Source organism: Rhamphochromis longiceps, linkage group LG7 (assembly GCF_057381845.1).
Source record: "Rhamphochromis longiceps isolate RC_006_pf linkage group LG7, R_longiceps_female_GT1.1, whole genome shotgun sequence".
Classification (NCBI taxonomy): Eukaryota; Metazoa; Chordata; class Actinopteri; order Cichliformes; family Cichlidae; genus Rhamphochromis; species Rhamphochromis longiceps.
Genome location: NC_140563.1, coordinates 35,703,504 through 35,719,261, shown reverse-complemented (window position 1 = coordinate 35,719,261; position 15,758 = coordinate 35,703,504). Strand labels below are relative to the sequence as shown.

Genomic DNA, 15,758 nt, shown 5'->3' with positions numbered 1-15,758 from the left:
TTGTTTTTCACAGAACTGTGCCAGCTGTGATGTGTTTTTGGTCTAATCTGGCCTTTCTGCTTCTGACTATAACCACTGTTTTGCATCTTGTTGTGAACTCTCTGTATATACATTCATGCTCTTGGTGTTGCCTTGGCTAGATGTTGTGAAGGATTCTTGACCAGGGAAAGAGCTGATGATCACAGAATTCTTTCCATGGTTAAAAGAAAAATCTGTATTCATCAATTTTCTGTGATGTTACTGAGCTGGCTGGTGTTAAACTTTTCCATTTTTAATGTATTTTAAAAATATCTTAAGTGCCAGGTTGCCTAAAGTTTTGCTAATTCTTTATAAGTTTATTTTACTTTTTCAAAATTTTACATTGAGTAACATTCTGAAATTTTTCCACAATTTGTAGACAGGTATTAGCAGATTCATGCACATTTGTCCATGTTTACTTCTGAGAAACTCTTAAATGCTCTTTTTATATCAAATTATGTTATTGACCTGTTGCCAATTAACCTAGTTACAAAATGTTCCTCCAGCTGTTTGTGTTTAATTCAATAACTTTTTAAGCCCTCTTTTGTTCCCATTTCAACTTTTTTTTACGATGTATTGCTGTCATCATATTCAAATTGACCAGATATTCATCCATCCATTTGCTTTCACTTATCCTTCTTCAGGGTCGTGGGGTGGGGGGGTGGGGGTGGAGCCTATCGCAGCCGTCTTAGGGCAAGAGGAATACCGCATGTGCAAGTGCCTAATGTAACAAGTGACAAGTGATAAGTGGCATCATATGGCAGGCAGAAAATACCAAAATCAGACAAACCCGCAGCCAACAACACAAAGTAATTCATTAATTTATTGCTGCATGGTTTGAATTATTTACTACCAAGAAGTTATCATCCTAAGCTAAACCTGAGCCTTAGCTGGCCAAACAGTGATTGATTTCTGAAGCATCAATATGAGTGTCTGCGGCACCCAAAGCCAGAGGCGTTTTGAAAACCAAGTTAGATTGGAGGCTTGCTACATTTTAATATAGCTGATAAAAAGTTGTACTACAGTAGAATGACAATAAAATTCCACCTTCCCGAAGAAGTAGCTGAGAGAGCATTGGATGTTTTAAGAAAATTGCCAATAAAAAGCAAAGCCATACATGTACTGTCCGGATGCTACGAAGCAACTTTCAGTAGTTGTGGTATTGATACAAAGCACCTGATTGGACTTGGATGCCGTTCACTTACAAATTCATACATTTCAAATTAATGAATGATTAGTAGGTTTCAGATTATCCAAAAGGGGAACAGTTCTGTCATTATCAGAACAGCTGTGGATCAAAGGAACTCTAGCTTGCATAATTCAGAGCATGGTCTCACCCACAGACTAGAGAGCTGAATGAAGCAATTCCAAAAGAAAATAAACTTAATTGAGACATATTTTCTAACATATTTCTAATTCCATCCTATGCATGACTCAAAATTAATAATATCAGAAATAGAAACTAGAATTTCAATGAACTGCCAAACTCTATTTAGTACTGGATTAATATTTGCTCATCTGCAATGCAGAGCTGAAGTCTGCATTAATAGAGCTGAAGCAGTTAAGATTAATATGTAGCTCTTAGGTGCTAAAAAATTGAAAGTTCTAGTGCAATAAATCTTTTAAACAGCTCTGATAGCTCCTTTCCTGCAGGTCATGAGGTGATGAGAGCGTAAGGTTTTACGGCACTCGAGGTCCAATTATTTTTATCGTTTAAGTTTTTAATTTTAGCATCCAGTGTTATACACTTCTTTTACTGTGCCTAAAGTTAGCCGGCTCACACAACCAAACTTAAAACCAACTCCCATTAAAATTCAGCATCTGAAACATATCTTTTCAAATTTATTCAAACTGTTTTTAACTGTCTCATTTTAAGAAGATTAGAAATTACAAGATAGGACTAATATTTATCCAGTGGCTGTATTTGTCCAGTCAGGTGATGAAATGCTTAAAGTTCAACCTCATGATTATTGTTCTCTAAGGTCAGTTAATTGAACTCTATGAATATGTAGGATGAAGCCTTTTCTAGCTGTCACTGGATTAGAGCTGGGGTACACTGTGAACTGGTCGCCACCCCATCAGGCTAACACAGTGCAATAGACAACCTTTTCTCCTCACATTCTCACAAACAGCCAATTTAGAATTTCACCAGTTAACCGAACAGGTATGACTTGGAGAAGAAGCTGGAGTTCCCTGTGAGAAAATATGCAGTCACAAGAACATGCATTATAACACCACACAAAAAGGCCTCTGCACGAACATTTTCTGCAATTCTGGGATGTGATCAAATAGTCAGTTTTGCTTAGGAAGGTTCCTAAATACAAATAGTGGACAAGCAGTGCAGGTCGTGTAAATGTTAATTACCAGTGAGTCTTCATTTCATGCTACAATGTCCTGATATGTTCTGGACCTGAACAAACTGTTAAACCCACAGGTTAACTATAGCAATTATGCCGCAGTAATGCAATCTGTCTGTTATGAAGATCAGAGTGAGCTTAAGGTTTACTATAATTCAGCTTGCATTAGTTATGTGCTGAGTGTTGCTGCATTGCCAGCCTTTAGGATTATAATTAATTATTTTGCTTTAGTCACAGAGGCTGAGAGGAGCAATAAAGGCAGGAGTTACCCTGCATCATGTCTGTAGTGGGAAGAGTGAGGGGACAGGATAAATGACAAACATTTCACTTCACTTTACACATTCCCTTTCTAAACATTCTAGTCTTGATAATAACGTCACCAGTTCATCTGAGTTTATAAAGCCTGCGTCAAGCAACACAACAAGAATAAAGTATCTAAAATGGGCTAGGGGACATTGTCATTTCCACACTGCAGACAAATGTCAAAAATACCTACTGTCACTTTATTAAACGGTGTACTCTAAGTGTATGAATCGTCTTGCTGTTTTTTGTTGAGGTCAAGCGAAAGTGACAGGGACTTCAGAGAAAAACATCAAAAACATCAAGTTGTGCCTCAAATGACTCAAGTAAGAGTTAAATAGAGTGGGCATCAGAGTCCAAACAAAGCAGTGCTGCATGGGGACTCGTTGATCTGTATCAGTACAGTGAAAAACCTTCCCTAAAGTGAATACTCCCATCTCAGTCTTAAACCTTGTTCACAGCGTGACGTCTTTTCCAGAGGCAAATTTTTAGTCTGTGCCACTGGAGGAAGTCGAATAGGATTTTTATTTTGTGAAATCTATGAGACGTTTGATGATTTATGTATCAAATGCTTTTAGACTTTGTTACTTACTTTAGCATCACAAAATTTAGCCTTAGCATACACCATTAATCTTTTGGGGGTGCATTCTTCTGCCCCTTAAAACATACTGGTCAATATAGAGCGTCTCTCTAGAAGTTCTGTGGATGTCTGTGTGCAAGACAGGTGCAGAACACTGACAGGTTATCAGTTAACTGTCCATTTAATTTAAAGTTTCTCATTGGGAGTTATGTTGGTGAACTGCTTGTCAAAGCAAACGATTCTTGCTGTTGTTTCCGCGTACTGTCCAAAACCTAATAAAAAGATATAGTAAATGACAGTTGGCTTCTTTCTGACCAATGCTGAAACTAAAAATGTTTTGGAGGCTTCTTTGCTCCAATCAGTGCACATAGTGTAGTGTAATAGTAAACATAGCAAATACAGGCTGTTAAAAGTACAGGAAGGAACTAATTTTATGTTTTTTTTAAAAGGCATTTTTGGTCCTCTAGTTTAATGGTTTGCATGTAAGGTCTCTACCTTCTTCTCATCCCCTTCCTGCAGTAGCTGCATGTTGCTTCGGCGCTGACTGTCAGTTCTTCTCAGAGTGGCGCTGCGATGCTCAGGCAGGTCAGGAGGAGGAGACACGCTTCGGCCCTGAGGGTCAACCCAGGTATAAACGTGGTTTGTGACATAGCCGCCTGGAATGCGACCGACTGAACGCACTGAGAGGCAAAGCTTTTTACTTCCCTTGAGCACCTGAGGAGAAGAAAAGAGAGCGGAGGAGAATAAATTGAGGCCAAATAAAAATTAAAAATAAAAATTTGCTTTTCAGTATGTGGTTGAGTTGAAGGAGCAAAGTATACTCGCATATCTACACTTGAGTCAATTTAATTTGATTTGACAAAGCCAAAACATACTCCCACACATAAACATCCATGGTTATAAAATCAGTGTGAGGGCTTAGAAGAAGATATTGAAGTGAGAGACAACACACACAAAAAAAATCAAGCTGAAACGAATGTTTGGTCGAAAATTAAAGATTGCAGAGAGAAATGGCCAATATTTGGAAGGCTTTTCTAATATCCAAAAACCCCAAATGACCAAACAGCACCACCACCCACCCACACAAACAACAACACTTCTAACACATTTCTACAGAAAATTGCTGTTGGCTGTGCCTCATTGCCTTCTGATAGCTTGCCATATGTGCAATCCCTCTGCAGATCGATGTATTCCCATGTGCCTCGTGGTCTGGAGGAATCAAGCTGAATAGGGTTGAATCTCTTAATGATCAAAAAAATCCTTGTGTACCACCAACACAAAAGGACTCTCGACTTTCATTTCATACTAACGAAACACACACTGTTGATTTTTAAAACAGATACTGCAACAATCTCAAGATTTGTGAAATACTGGCTCACTATAGAGCTAGAGTCCAAGACTGTCACAACAAAGACCACACCACAGCGTGGTAAAAGACTTCCCAAAGTTCCTCTTTGTCAGGAATCCAGTTTAATTTGTTACACAGTGTCCCTCCATTCTCTTCTTTAGTGAGCTACAATTAAGCTACCCCTCCCATCAATCTTTGTTCATTTGTCTTCTTGCTACAGTTCTCGCAAGGAACTACTAAATGCTTCTGTTGAAATGCCTATTAACATATGCTCAGAGCAACAACTAAAATCATTACTTGTCAGAGTGCTGTGGATTGCAGCGGAGGCCCATCTCTTTGAGCACAACAACCCGACTGAATCAATTTCACAATTTTGATTTGTGCCGAGAGATAATAACTTCAATTCTGAGGCAACAAACCCCTGTCAGCAGTGAAGATGCCTGATTGTATTGCCATGCCTTTGAGCACTCTCTCCCTCTTTCACCTCCTGCTCCCTTTCTGGGCGGCATCGATGCAGAACTGTAGATAAACATACATAGCAGATAAGTTGAGTAACACATGAGCAAAGAAGGAAGAAATGTGTGCATATAATATCCAAGAAAAACCACAAACTGCATGAAGTAGAAAGGGAAAACTGCATGTCTTCGTGATTAACTGCGCCAATTATGACTGTGGTAACGTCAAAAACAATCTCCTTGTTTTGAGCAATGCGTATTGTCACCAGAACATGAAATGTGTTGCATCCGTCTGAGCCAGAAGACATCACCAGAGGGTCCTGGGAATCAAAACATAATCATGATGGAAGGCTGATACTGAAAAAAGCAAATAAACTTCATTCATTGTTTAGTCAGCATTGGCATTCCCATTGCTGGGTCCATTAATAGTCTAACAGCACAAAACTAGTAAATTAATTTTTATTACCTACAAGCATGGTGAAATAAGTAAGAGTCACTATATATTACTCTAGAACTGGGACACAGCTATAATTACAACTATAGTTATTATAGAGGAGGACAGAAATTTGTATTGCATGGTGATTAAATCACTGCAGAACCTTTAAAAATCAATTCAGGCTTTGAATGTGCTGCACCATCTATAATCTAAAGCGGTTAATTATAGTTGCAAAAAATGTTTTTGAGATGAAGAGTTCTGCACTGATTGCTCATAAAATGTGGTCTGACTTTCATCTAAGTCACGATTACAAACAAACCCCCACTGCTGCTGTTCCACCTCTGACACCTCAGACACTTCACACCCTGCTCACTCCTCCCCACCCCCAACAACAGCATCCAATACACACTCAACACAAGGCTCCAGCCTGTCTCTCTCAACCACCCAGGTTAGGAGGGAACTGAGGAGGATTAATGGCAAGAAGGCAGCGGGTCCAGATGGCATCAGCTCGAGGGTCGTCAGGTCCTGCGCGGACCAACTGTGTGGGGTGATGGAGCACCTCTTCAACCTGAGCCTGAGGTTGGGAAGAGTCCCACAGCTCTGGAAAACCTCCTGTGTTGTACCAGTGCCAAAGACTTCACGCCCCAAGGACCTCAACAGCTACAGGCCGGTGGCTCTGACATCCCACCTGATGAAGACCCTGGAGCGGTTGGTCCTGGCTCAGCTTCGGCGCCTAACAAGCTCATCACTGGACCCACTTCAGTTTGCCTACCAGCCTGGCATTGGAGCGGATGATGCCGTCATTCACCTCCTACATCGTTCCCTCGCTCACCTGGAGACCGCTGGAAGCACTGTGAGAATCATGTTCTTTGATTTCTCCAGTGCCTTCAACACCATTCTTCCCTCGGTTCTGAAGGACAAGCTGGAGAACTCTGGAGTGGACCATCACCTCACTACCTGGATTTTGGACTACCTCACCGACCGACCACAGTATGTGAGGACTCAGGGCTGTGTGTCGGACAGGGTCGTCTGCAGTACGGGGGCCCCACAGGGAACGGTTCTGGCTCCGTTCCTCTTCACCATCTACACTGCAGACTTCTCCCACAATTCCACCCAGTGCTTCCTGCAGAAGTTCTCTGATGACTCTGCAATAGTCGGCCTCATCACTGATGGGGACGACAAGGAGTACAGAGGACTGACTCAAGACTTTGTGGACTGGTGCCAGCTGAACTACCTCCAGATCAACGCCAGTAAAACCAAGGAGCTGGTGGTAGACTTCCGCAGGCACAAGCATTCTCCACTGCAACCACTGAACATCCAGGGTATGGACATTGAGGCTGTGGACAGCTACAGGTACCTTGGTGTTCATCTGAACAACAGACTGGACTGGACTCATAACTCAGACGCCCTCTACAGGAAAGGGCAGAGCAGGTTGTACCTGCTGCGGAGACTCAGGTCGTTTGGGGTGGAGGGCCCACTCCTGAAGACCTTCTATGACTCTGTGGTGGCTTCTGCTATCTTTTATGGTGTGGTCTGCTGGGGCGGCAGCATCTCTGCTGGGGACAGGAAGAGACTGAACAGGGTGATCCGAAGGGCCAGCTCTGTTCTAGGATGCCCTCTGGACCCAGTGGAGGTGGTGAGTGACAGGAGAACGGCGGCTAAGCTGTCATCCCTGTTGGACAACATCTCCCACCCCATGCAGCAGACTGTGACAGCACTGAGCAGCTCCTTCAGTGGGAGACTGCGGCACCCACGGTGTGGGACGGAGAGATTTCGCAGGTCTTTCCTCCCCACTGCTGTCAGACTCCATAATAAAGACTTTAACTGATCAAGCACACACATCCACACATGTGCAATAACACTAAGTGCAATAATCTTTTCTGGCATCGTTGTATTTTTACTCAGTTGTATATAGCATTCGTATTCTATTTTTATCTTATTGTATATTTTTATTCTATTTTATTCTACTGTATATAGTATATTATTTTATTCTATTCTGTACAGCTGTGTACTGTATTTATTCTTATTGTATTCTAATTTTTGCGTCATAACTTTTGCACTGTCCACTTCCTGCTGTGACAAAACAAATTTCCCACGTGTGGGACTAATAAAGGTTATTTTATCTTATCTTATCTTAAACAACCTTTGACTAACATTACAACACGACAACAGCTGTACTTTTCAGGTCGTCATTAACACGTTGAATAATCGCACACAGAGATAGTTGAAGTGTGTGAAACTGTGATAATCAGTCAAATAAAGTTGGAGTCAGATGTTTCACTTAAGAAGATGGGACTGCAAGTATTAGATGTGCAGACAAAGTCTTGTTATTGACAGTTGGTTGATGAATGTGACCTTACAAACAGCTTTACATAGATGCATTGTGCTGGAAAATGATAGTATAACATTTCTTAAGATCTGGCTATTTAGTACTTTGCAATAACACAAATGGAAATTCGGCACACTCTCTTAGGATTGGGCATCTTCCAAGGATTGCACCAAGAGCAGAATGTGCAATCCTGAAATAGGAAAAAATGCACATGAAGGTAACAAGAAAATTAGAGATACAGTTAAAGTTCTGGCAACAATACAAAAGCCTATGTAGCCTTAGTACTGTGTGCCCACACCAAAACCTTATGCATACTGAAATATTACAGCCACACTAGGGCAAATAGCAGTTAGATACTGGCATGATCAAAATTATTGTGACTGTATGCAATGAACTTGCGATCTTGTTGTTTTGAAATGGTTGCTTTAAAGATGCGAACCATATCTCCAACCACTCGCAGTCAGCTGCAGTCTTTAAATCGACTTTAGCCCATTAAGACAGTGATAAAAATAGAAATGTCTGCTATCAGTTTGAGTCGATTAAACACCATCTGTTTGTAATATTATGGCAATTAACTGTGAGAAATCAGTGAAAATTGGGAGTCTGCTGCAATCCATTGCAGTTCTATTACCATCTAAGCACACACATGTTAAAAAGCAATTCACATTAACTACTCAGATTTAAAGTTTACCTCAAACCTTGTAGATTAGAAATAGAAATTCCTCCACAAACAAAGAAATACTTGCTTCAGGATGGCAACTTAACTGCAAAGTGACGCTCAGTAGCCTTGCTTGTTGTTAGGAACATAACCAGAAAGTTGGCAACAAGTTGAAACAAGATGCATAGACGGACTCAGACTAATTGCAATGTATCTGCAATCTTGGCAATTATAAATTAAACAGCAGGTATTGCACACTTCACATCTGATCAAGGCAGTTGATCATCACGACTACTTGTAATAGCAAAATTACCACCAACTGATGCTACTTTTCGTAGTTGTAAGGAGTCTGCTATCCTATTATATACTTTAGTGTGAATGAGCCATAAAGCATGGTGGTGGTATGAATACAGTTTAGGGCTTTTTTGCATTGGTTTGCTGCGTCAGTCTCATATGTAAGCAGCTATGAAACATCTGGCCCCCTGTAGATTCTCCTTTAGCACCAACAACCTACAAGATACAAAAATCAAGTGTTTACTTATCTATCCAGCCTGTAAGTGATGATTAAACTGCTTGTTGTTTGTTAATTTAGTCAGATTTTGTTTTACAATAGCTGACTTAGATGAAGATCCTGATTCCAAAGGCTTTAAAAACTTTTTGCTCTAACTGTGACACACTTTTGTGGCTTTTTTTGCAGTGATTGCTTGGTCCAGGGGTAGACTGGTTTCCTTTTCCAACCAGCATGCACACAGCCTCTCTTTGATTTATAGCTCCACGCAGGCGCTATCATTGTGTGTGCTGGTCTGAGAATCTTGACTGCATTTAGAGGAAATAGAGGGGGAAGGCAAATGAGCAGTGTTTAGACGCAATGAGAAGAGGGAGAGCAGGGCGTTAGGGTAACATGACACACAAGGAGAAAACGGGAAGATGGAGGGTAATGGAGGTAGCGGTGGGAGGGCAGCAGGTTTAACAGGGTCTCTCGTCCTGTGAATAAGAAGCAGCAGTAATCAACAAAGCAGCTGGGGTACACTGGTCCTAATGCCTCATCCCTGGATGAAAGTGCTGATAGTGACACCGGGCTGATGAAGCTCACCACTGCTTCCGAAGCAGAACAAAAACCATTAGGACAATAATGGAATATATAGTAGGGGATAATCAAAACGGCAACGGCAGGTGAACCGCTTTCATACAATGCCATACTCTCACGGGAGTCCAGGCAATCCATTTCATACGCAGAAGCTTACTGCACAAAGCCCGGCTGCAGAGACCAACCACTTCCATCTCTTAGAAATGCACGGTTCTATACTGCAGGAGGTTTGTGGCAGGAAAATTACTGACTAAGAAATTACTTAGGAAGTCTGAGGAGTCAAACTATAAAGCCTGGTTATATCGTGGCTATTAAATGGTCCCTATGGTATTGTAAATAATTTTCAACTGGGATAGCTAAAGCTTCAAAAACACACTAAACACAAATCCTTTGATTATGTTCTATGCCTCTTATATGCCATAACTACAAGTTATGTAAATACTAGTTCCTCAATTAGATTTATAACGGTAAAATCTTTAAATACATTTAAATAAAAAATGATCGTTATGAGGTTGGAGCAACATCACCTTTACCTCTGCCCATTTGTGGTGCAGCAGCAGTTTTACAATATAGACCCACGCAGTGTTAAACCACACAATAAACGTGGGTGTAGTGAAGACTGGATATACTTCGGTTCCACAACTATTAGTTAAGACTTAAGAGTTATATTATCTGAACTTTATAATAATTGCTATAAGCCTTTATTAAAGCTCTGTTACAATATTTGGATGGGATTAAATCATTAGCAGCATTAGCTATATTCTAGACAGTTTCTCATGAGGTGCAAAATTATAGAGACAGAGAGAAAAAGAGTGAGAGTAATGTGTGCAAGCTGACAAGGAGACTAATATGAGCTAATGATATCTGACAGCAAGAAGAAGAAACGTTATTCATTTAAATGGGCCTGTTTTGTTAGAAAAGAAGTTAGGAGGACAAAATAGGTTAATATCTATAGACTTATGTACCATCTATCCTCTGACCCAGTGGCTGCTGAAGTAGGCCCAGCTTGGCCACGACCCTGAATTAGGTAAACAGTTATACATGTGATGTCACCTGCTGGTCAAATAGGGTTTTGTTTTTCTTTTGTTTTTTTTAGCATTTTGGCAGTTGCCTTGATTTTTGTGTGTTTTTGTTAAATAAATGTCAAAAGTGCATCTGACATTTTCCACATGTCACTTGCTAACAAAAGGTACGGTAGCTATGTCGTGCATCTTAAAGCATGCCTGTCACTAACTCTATCCCTGCAAACACAGAGGTCAGCACTTGGTACCCATTAAAAAGAATGCAGACCCAGAAGTACTTTTATATACAGTCTATGGTTCAGATAAGGCGAAGTAATATAATCCTTTAGTCTTCTGTTACATTTATTTATTTTTTTGTGCTGGCTGATGATTTGGCTCTAAGAGATTAAGCCAGTCAAAGCTCATTTTACCAAGTGACTTCACATGCTTGAGAAATTATCATGACTGTGTGACCCCCGTACACAGTCACGCACAGAGACACAAAACAAGCGGCTAACGCACAGATGTTCAAGTTCAACAAAGCACAGGTAAAACGTCTTTCATCACTTTATTTACTGCTGTCACAAAACATTTGTCAGCAATAGGAGATTTTTTTTGTTTATCTTTACAAACGTTACACAAAGGTTTGTTCACTCACTTCCACACTACTACTATTAGCACAAATTATATTTAAGTACTTCATACACAGTGCTCCTGGGGACATGTCTGGGGACAAACATCTTTTTCCCATTTCGTCATTGTGCTGGTCGATTTATTAATGTTTTATGTAAAAAAAAAAAAAAAAAAAAAAATCCTAATTCCAATCACAGTATCCTGCTCACAGGAGAAATCGAGCATATTCTGTAAGGAATCACGCAAATACAAACATAAAAGCCTACATTCTTTTTATTTGTATAAGTGTATACATTTTAAGAAAGCAAAATTAGGGGTTATGCTTTCATTTTTAGGACCCTCTATAGGTTACGCCTCATGCGGTGATGGATTGCTTCCCACTCCTGGCATATATTTACAAGTGATATTGTCTTTCTGAAACCCTAATGAAGTGTTTAAGAGGTTTTTTGTTTGTTTGTTTTTTGTTTTGTATTTTTTACTCTAGCTTATAGTAACAAATGAATGACAGCATTTAACTTGAAAGAGTTTCCATAATTCTCCCCGCAGCCCATAATATTCAGACTTCCTGTATGCTTGAGTTGTTGGAGCTGAAAGTCTTTTGGAGCATGATGATTTGATTGTCTTTGTTTTTGTTTCCGTCAGAGGCCTCAAAGAAAGCATAGAGTACTCTAATCTGTCAAGAGATATAAAAATGTTTCATGTGAAAGAACAGGTTTAGAACTGGATGATCATACCTGATATATTAACAGTATTTTTAAAAGGACATAGTTGTGTTATATACTTATAGATGCCCAACTGCAGAGACATGCAGTCCATGCTTTTTCCTTTTTTTAAAAAACAAGCAAACACACCAACAAAAACAAATGCAAAGACGAGCCTATTCCTTAATTGTATAAATAGAACATCCCAGAAAACTGACACAGTCAAGTCCCACAAATACAAGCGTATTGTTACCCCTTGGCCCCAGAACTATTCCAAGACTGAAAGGCCTCTTGCAGCTGAAGCAGGGAAAGATCCAATTGATGTACACGAGAAACAAACTCTGAGACAGCTGATCCAACTTTGGTTTGACTTCTTCATAAAAGCAGACTGTTTTCTACACAGATTTACCAGTGAATGAACTCAAGGAAAGGTCTGTGAAGGTTCTCCGTCATCCAGGTCATCGTAGTCTAAGGAGGAAGGAAAGGGTTGTCAACAGTATTGTCTAAATTTTTACTATAGGAAAGTTTCTTGGACTTGAATATGAATAACAACATATGGGGAGTCACTGTTATGGAAACTGGCCACTTTCTGTGTCACTCGATGCTGGCAACATGGAAAGGTCATTGACCAAACAGACCGTACGTAAGAAAAATATGAGTAAATGTGAGTAAAATACATGTAACAGCTGTCCAATGCAATTTTAGAAAGGACTGGAGACTGTAGTGAATTGCCAAATAAGTGGATCCTCTCTTACTTTTTTGTATAGAAAATTGCTGCTGTGACAAAAGATGTCTAGGCTCAGTTTTGCTCCTGATTTACAAGAGCTTTTGGTAACAATATTAATAGTTTTATTTCCATATTTGGTTCCAAATTTAGAAGAAACTGACTGCTCGAATAAGGTCTCAGCAATTCTGCAATTCATGTCAAGCAAGGCTTTCCTTGTGACGAATACGATTTCAAAGTGAATTTTAAATGCAAACAGCAAGAACAATATTGATGTGTGGTAACTGGCAAGTTACCAGCTGCTAACAATAACTTCCATTACTCAGGGAGGACTGAGCTGTTCAAGAAAAAAGTGGCTTACAATCTAGATGGAAGAAGAGTGTGTAGTAAAAGCCCTGGGCGACCGTGGCTCAGGGGGTTGGGAATCGCATCTGTAACCGGAAGGTCGCCGGTTCGATCCCTGGGCTCTCTGTCCTGGTCGTTGTGTCCTTGGGCAAGACACTTTACCCTACTTGCCTACTGGTGTTGGCCAGAGGGGCCGATGGTGCGATATGGCAGCCTCGCTTCTGTCAGTCTGCCCCAGGGAAGCTGTGGCTACAACTATTATTATTTATATATCAATATTAGAACAATACAACCTACCAAAAGATTATCTTAGGTAGTGTAAAAAAAAAAAAAGTAAATAAATAACAGCAATATTTTTAGGTTATTTGAGGTAATGCTGTGCTTTAACTGAATTGAAACCATATTACATTGCTGATCCAATAGAGTTGTCTCAGCTTCAATCTGGGGCTTTCAGGGAGGCACAACACTTTGTAGACACCGTGTAACGTTTTATTATTAGCATTGCCTCTAGCTGCTATCTTAATGATAACTTAACAGATGGCTACTGTGGCTATCGGATAATGATGCTTTTGGCTGCTCCTTCGAGTCTTGTTTAAACTTTCTGCATCCACAAGTCCACCAGGGTAGGCTTGGGTCTGAGTGACATGAATTTAATTAACAAACGAGCAGCGGACAGCCATGTGCCCACCTGCTTTTTTGTAAGCACGTGGATTCGTCCACTGAGATTTAACATTGCAATGCACCAACTGTGTGCTCCAGGCAGTGGACTTCAAATAAGTCTAACAGGAATGCCTACTTGACCATACTGTCTCCAGCTGTCCCTGGTCTAGAGATTTATGTCACTGGGACCTAGAGGAATAAATGAATAATAAATAAATAAATAAATAAATAAATAATAAAGCTACTTTTGGCAATTCAGTTGCCACAAGGGGTGGCACTGCACACTTGATTTGGCAGAGTTTTACACCAAATGTAAAATTCTGATAAAACCTCACAAGGGATTTGTGTTTCTGGCTGGAACTCAACCAGCAGTCTTTCCTTTGCTAAGCAAAAATGTTAACCACTACAACATTGGAGACATTTGACACAGAAAGTATAATCCTGGTTTAATCAACTTTATTTCCCAAGGGATTTCCAGAGCAGATGGAGCTTCATGTTTGGTTTAGCTAAGATTTTACATTGGATTCTCTTCCTGAAGCACCATTCTCAATTCTGTGACTCCCTGAAGCTCAGTTTGTGTCCTTTAGATAGTTGCTAATAGCTAAAGGGAAAATGTTAACATGTGCATCAGCCAGGTTAACTTTTATGATAACTGTTTAATACTTCAGTGTTGGTGAAATGGGGGCTATACTGACCTCTCAAAAGTCCTCATAAAGACTTTTCAGTGTTGTGACATCAACTACTTCTGTAATATACAGCCATTTACTGTAAAATAACTCATCTGAATTATATGTGGCAGACTGTATAATGTTTTTGTCACAGGACTTACAGCCTTTACAGATATGCAGTGGGATAGCAAAACTGTTAGCTAAAAAGTACAGCTCATTTTTTCACCAATTTCTTTTTGAAAAATAGCTCTGAAAATGGATCAAATCTAACAACAAATTAAGTTGGTAATAAATTGAACTGAAGCATGATCCAATAAATCCAAAGTAGAAACAGAATCCCTGTTTATCTAAAGATTGAGGATCTGAATAATCCAATATTTGGCTAGTTCCAGTCTTAGTATCTCACTGTCAAAAGGCCTTTAGTGAGACCTTTGGGTCATCTTTTATTAAACTGATGATCTTTCTTGCCATTTTAGTGATTTTAAAATGTGAGCGTAGTGGTGTGCTATGTGTATAAGCCGACACATGCACATTTGTTAGACATAGGGAAGCAGTTTAGGCTCCAAATGAAGTAAACACTTCACGGATTAATGAGTAATTGACAGGGCTGCAAACACAGAGACTTAATGGAGCCAAGTCATCACTCACAGGGATTTGCCAGAGGAAAACATCTACAATGCATCTCTGCTACCCAAGCCATCTTCGTTAATCCTTCTATTCCCTAATCCATCTTGAACTGTGTTTTGTTTTCCCATTTTAATTTGAATAAATAGCTTCAGCTACCTGCATATGTACACACGTATGCACACTTATCTCTGCAAGTTGCATACAAAATACAAAAACAGTCTGACACCAAGTATGCCAAAAAAAGACTCGGGAAGCAATCAGTAGTAACACTGTATCTGCTGATGATTTTCTCTGTGTTTCATTTAATCTTTTCTGCTGCTGAGCCCATCCTTTCATCACAATTCACAAGGATGTGAATTATTGTGCCTAGAACTCTACTCTGTGATTGATATCTCTACTTTAAGTTAAAAGTAGAAAAAGATTGATGCTAGCTTTACGCAAATGACAGGATGGATAAAAAAAATTTTCTCTCAGTGTGGCAACAAAGAAAAATCTAATGTTAAAGACTGTTAACCAATTCATCTTATGCAAAGGGCAATCAAAAAGTTCTTCAACTTCAACCAAAAAAGAAAAACAAGAGTCCAAACCAAATTTAAATGTGTCTGCCATATCTGCTTGTGTTACTCAGTACTGCTTTCAGTCTGTTATGACCACTTGATTGTAAGTGTTTCAGTTTCACAATGCATCTCAAACCTTCACAGAGAGCAAACCTGTTTAGGATCATCACTGGTGGCAAAAGCTGGGACTGCCTATGAGTAAGAGATGAAATGGCAGTCTTCACTGTGCAAGCCCAAAATCTGCATATCAGCTGAGGAGTGCAGCCAGAAGCAT

General features: G+C 39.9%; 1 protein-coding gene across 2 annotated transcripts in view; it reads right to left on the bottom strand.

The window, feature by feature from the left end:
- Positions 1-15,758, bottom strand: part of whrna (whirlin a) — a 245,154-nt gene that overhangs the window by 119,334 nt on the left and 110,062 nt on the right. For both annotated transcript variants that reach the window (XM_085413498.1, XM_085413499.1), the window contains exon 2: positions 3,751-3,969. In XM_085413498.1, the coding sequence (XP_085269624.1) occupies positions 3,751-3,969 (219 nt within the window). The remainder of the gene's footprint in view (positions 1-3,750; positions 3,970-15,758) is intronic.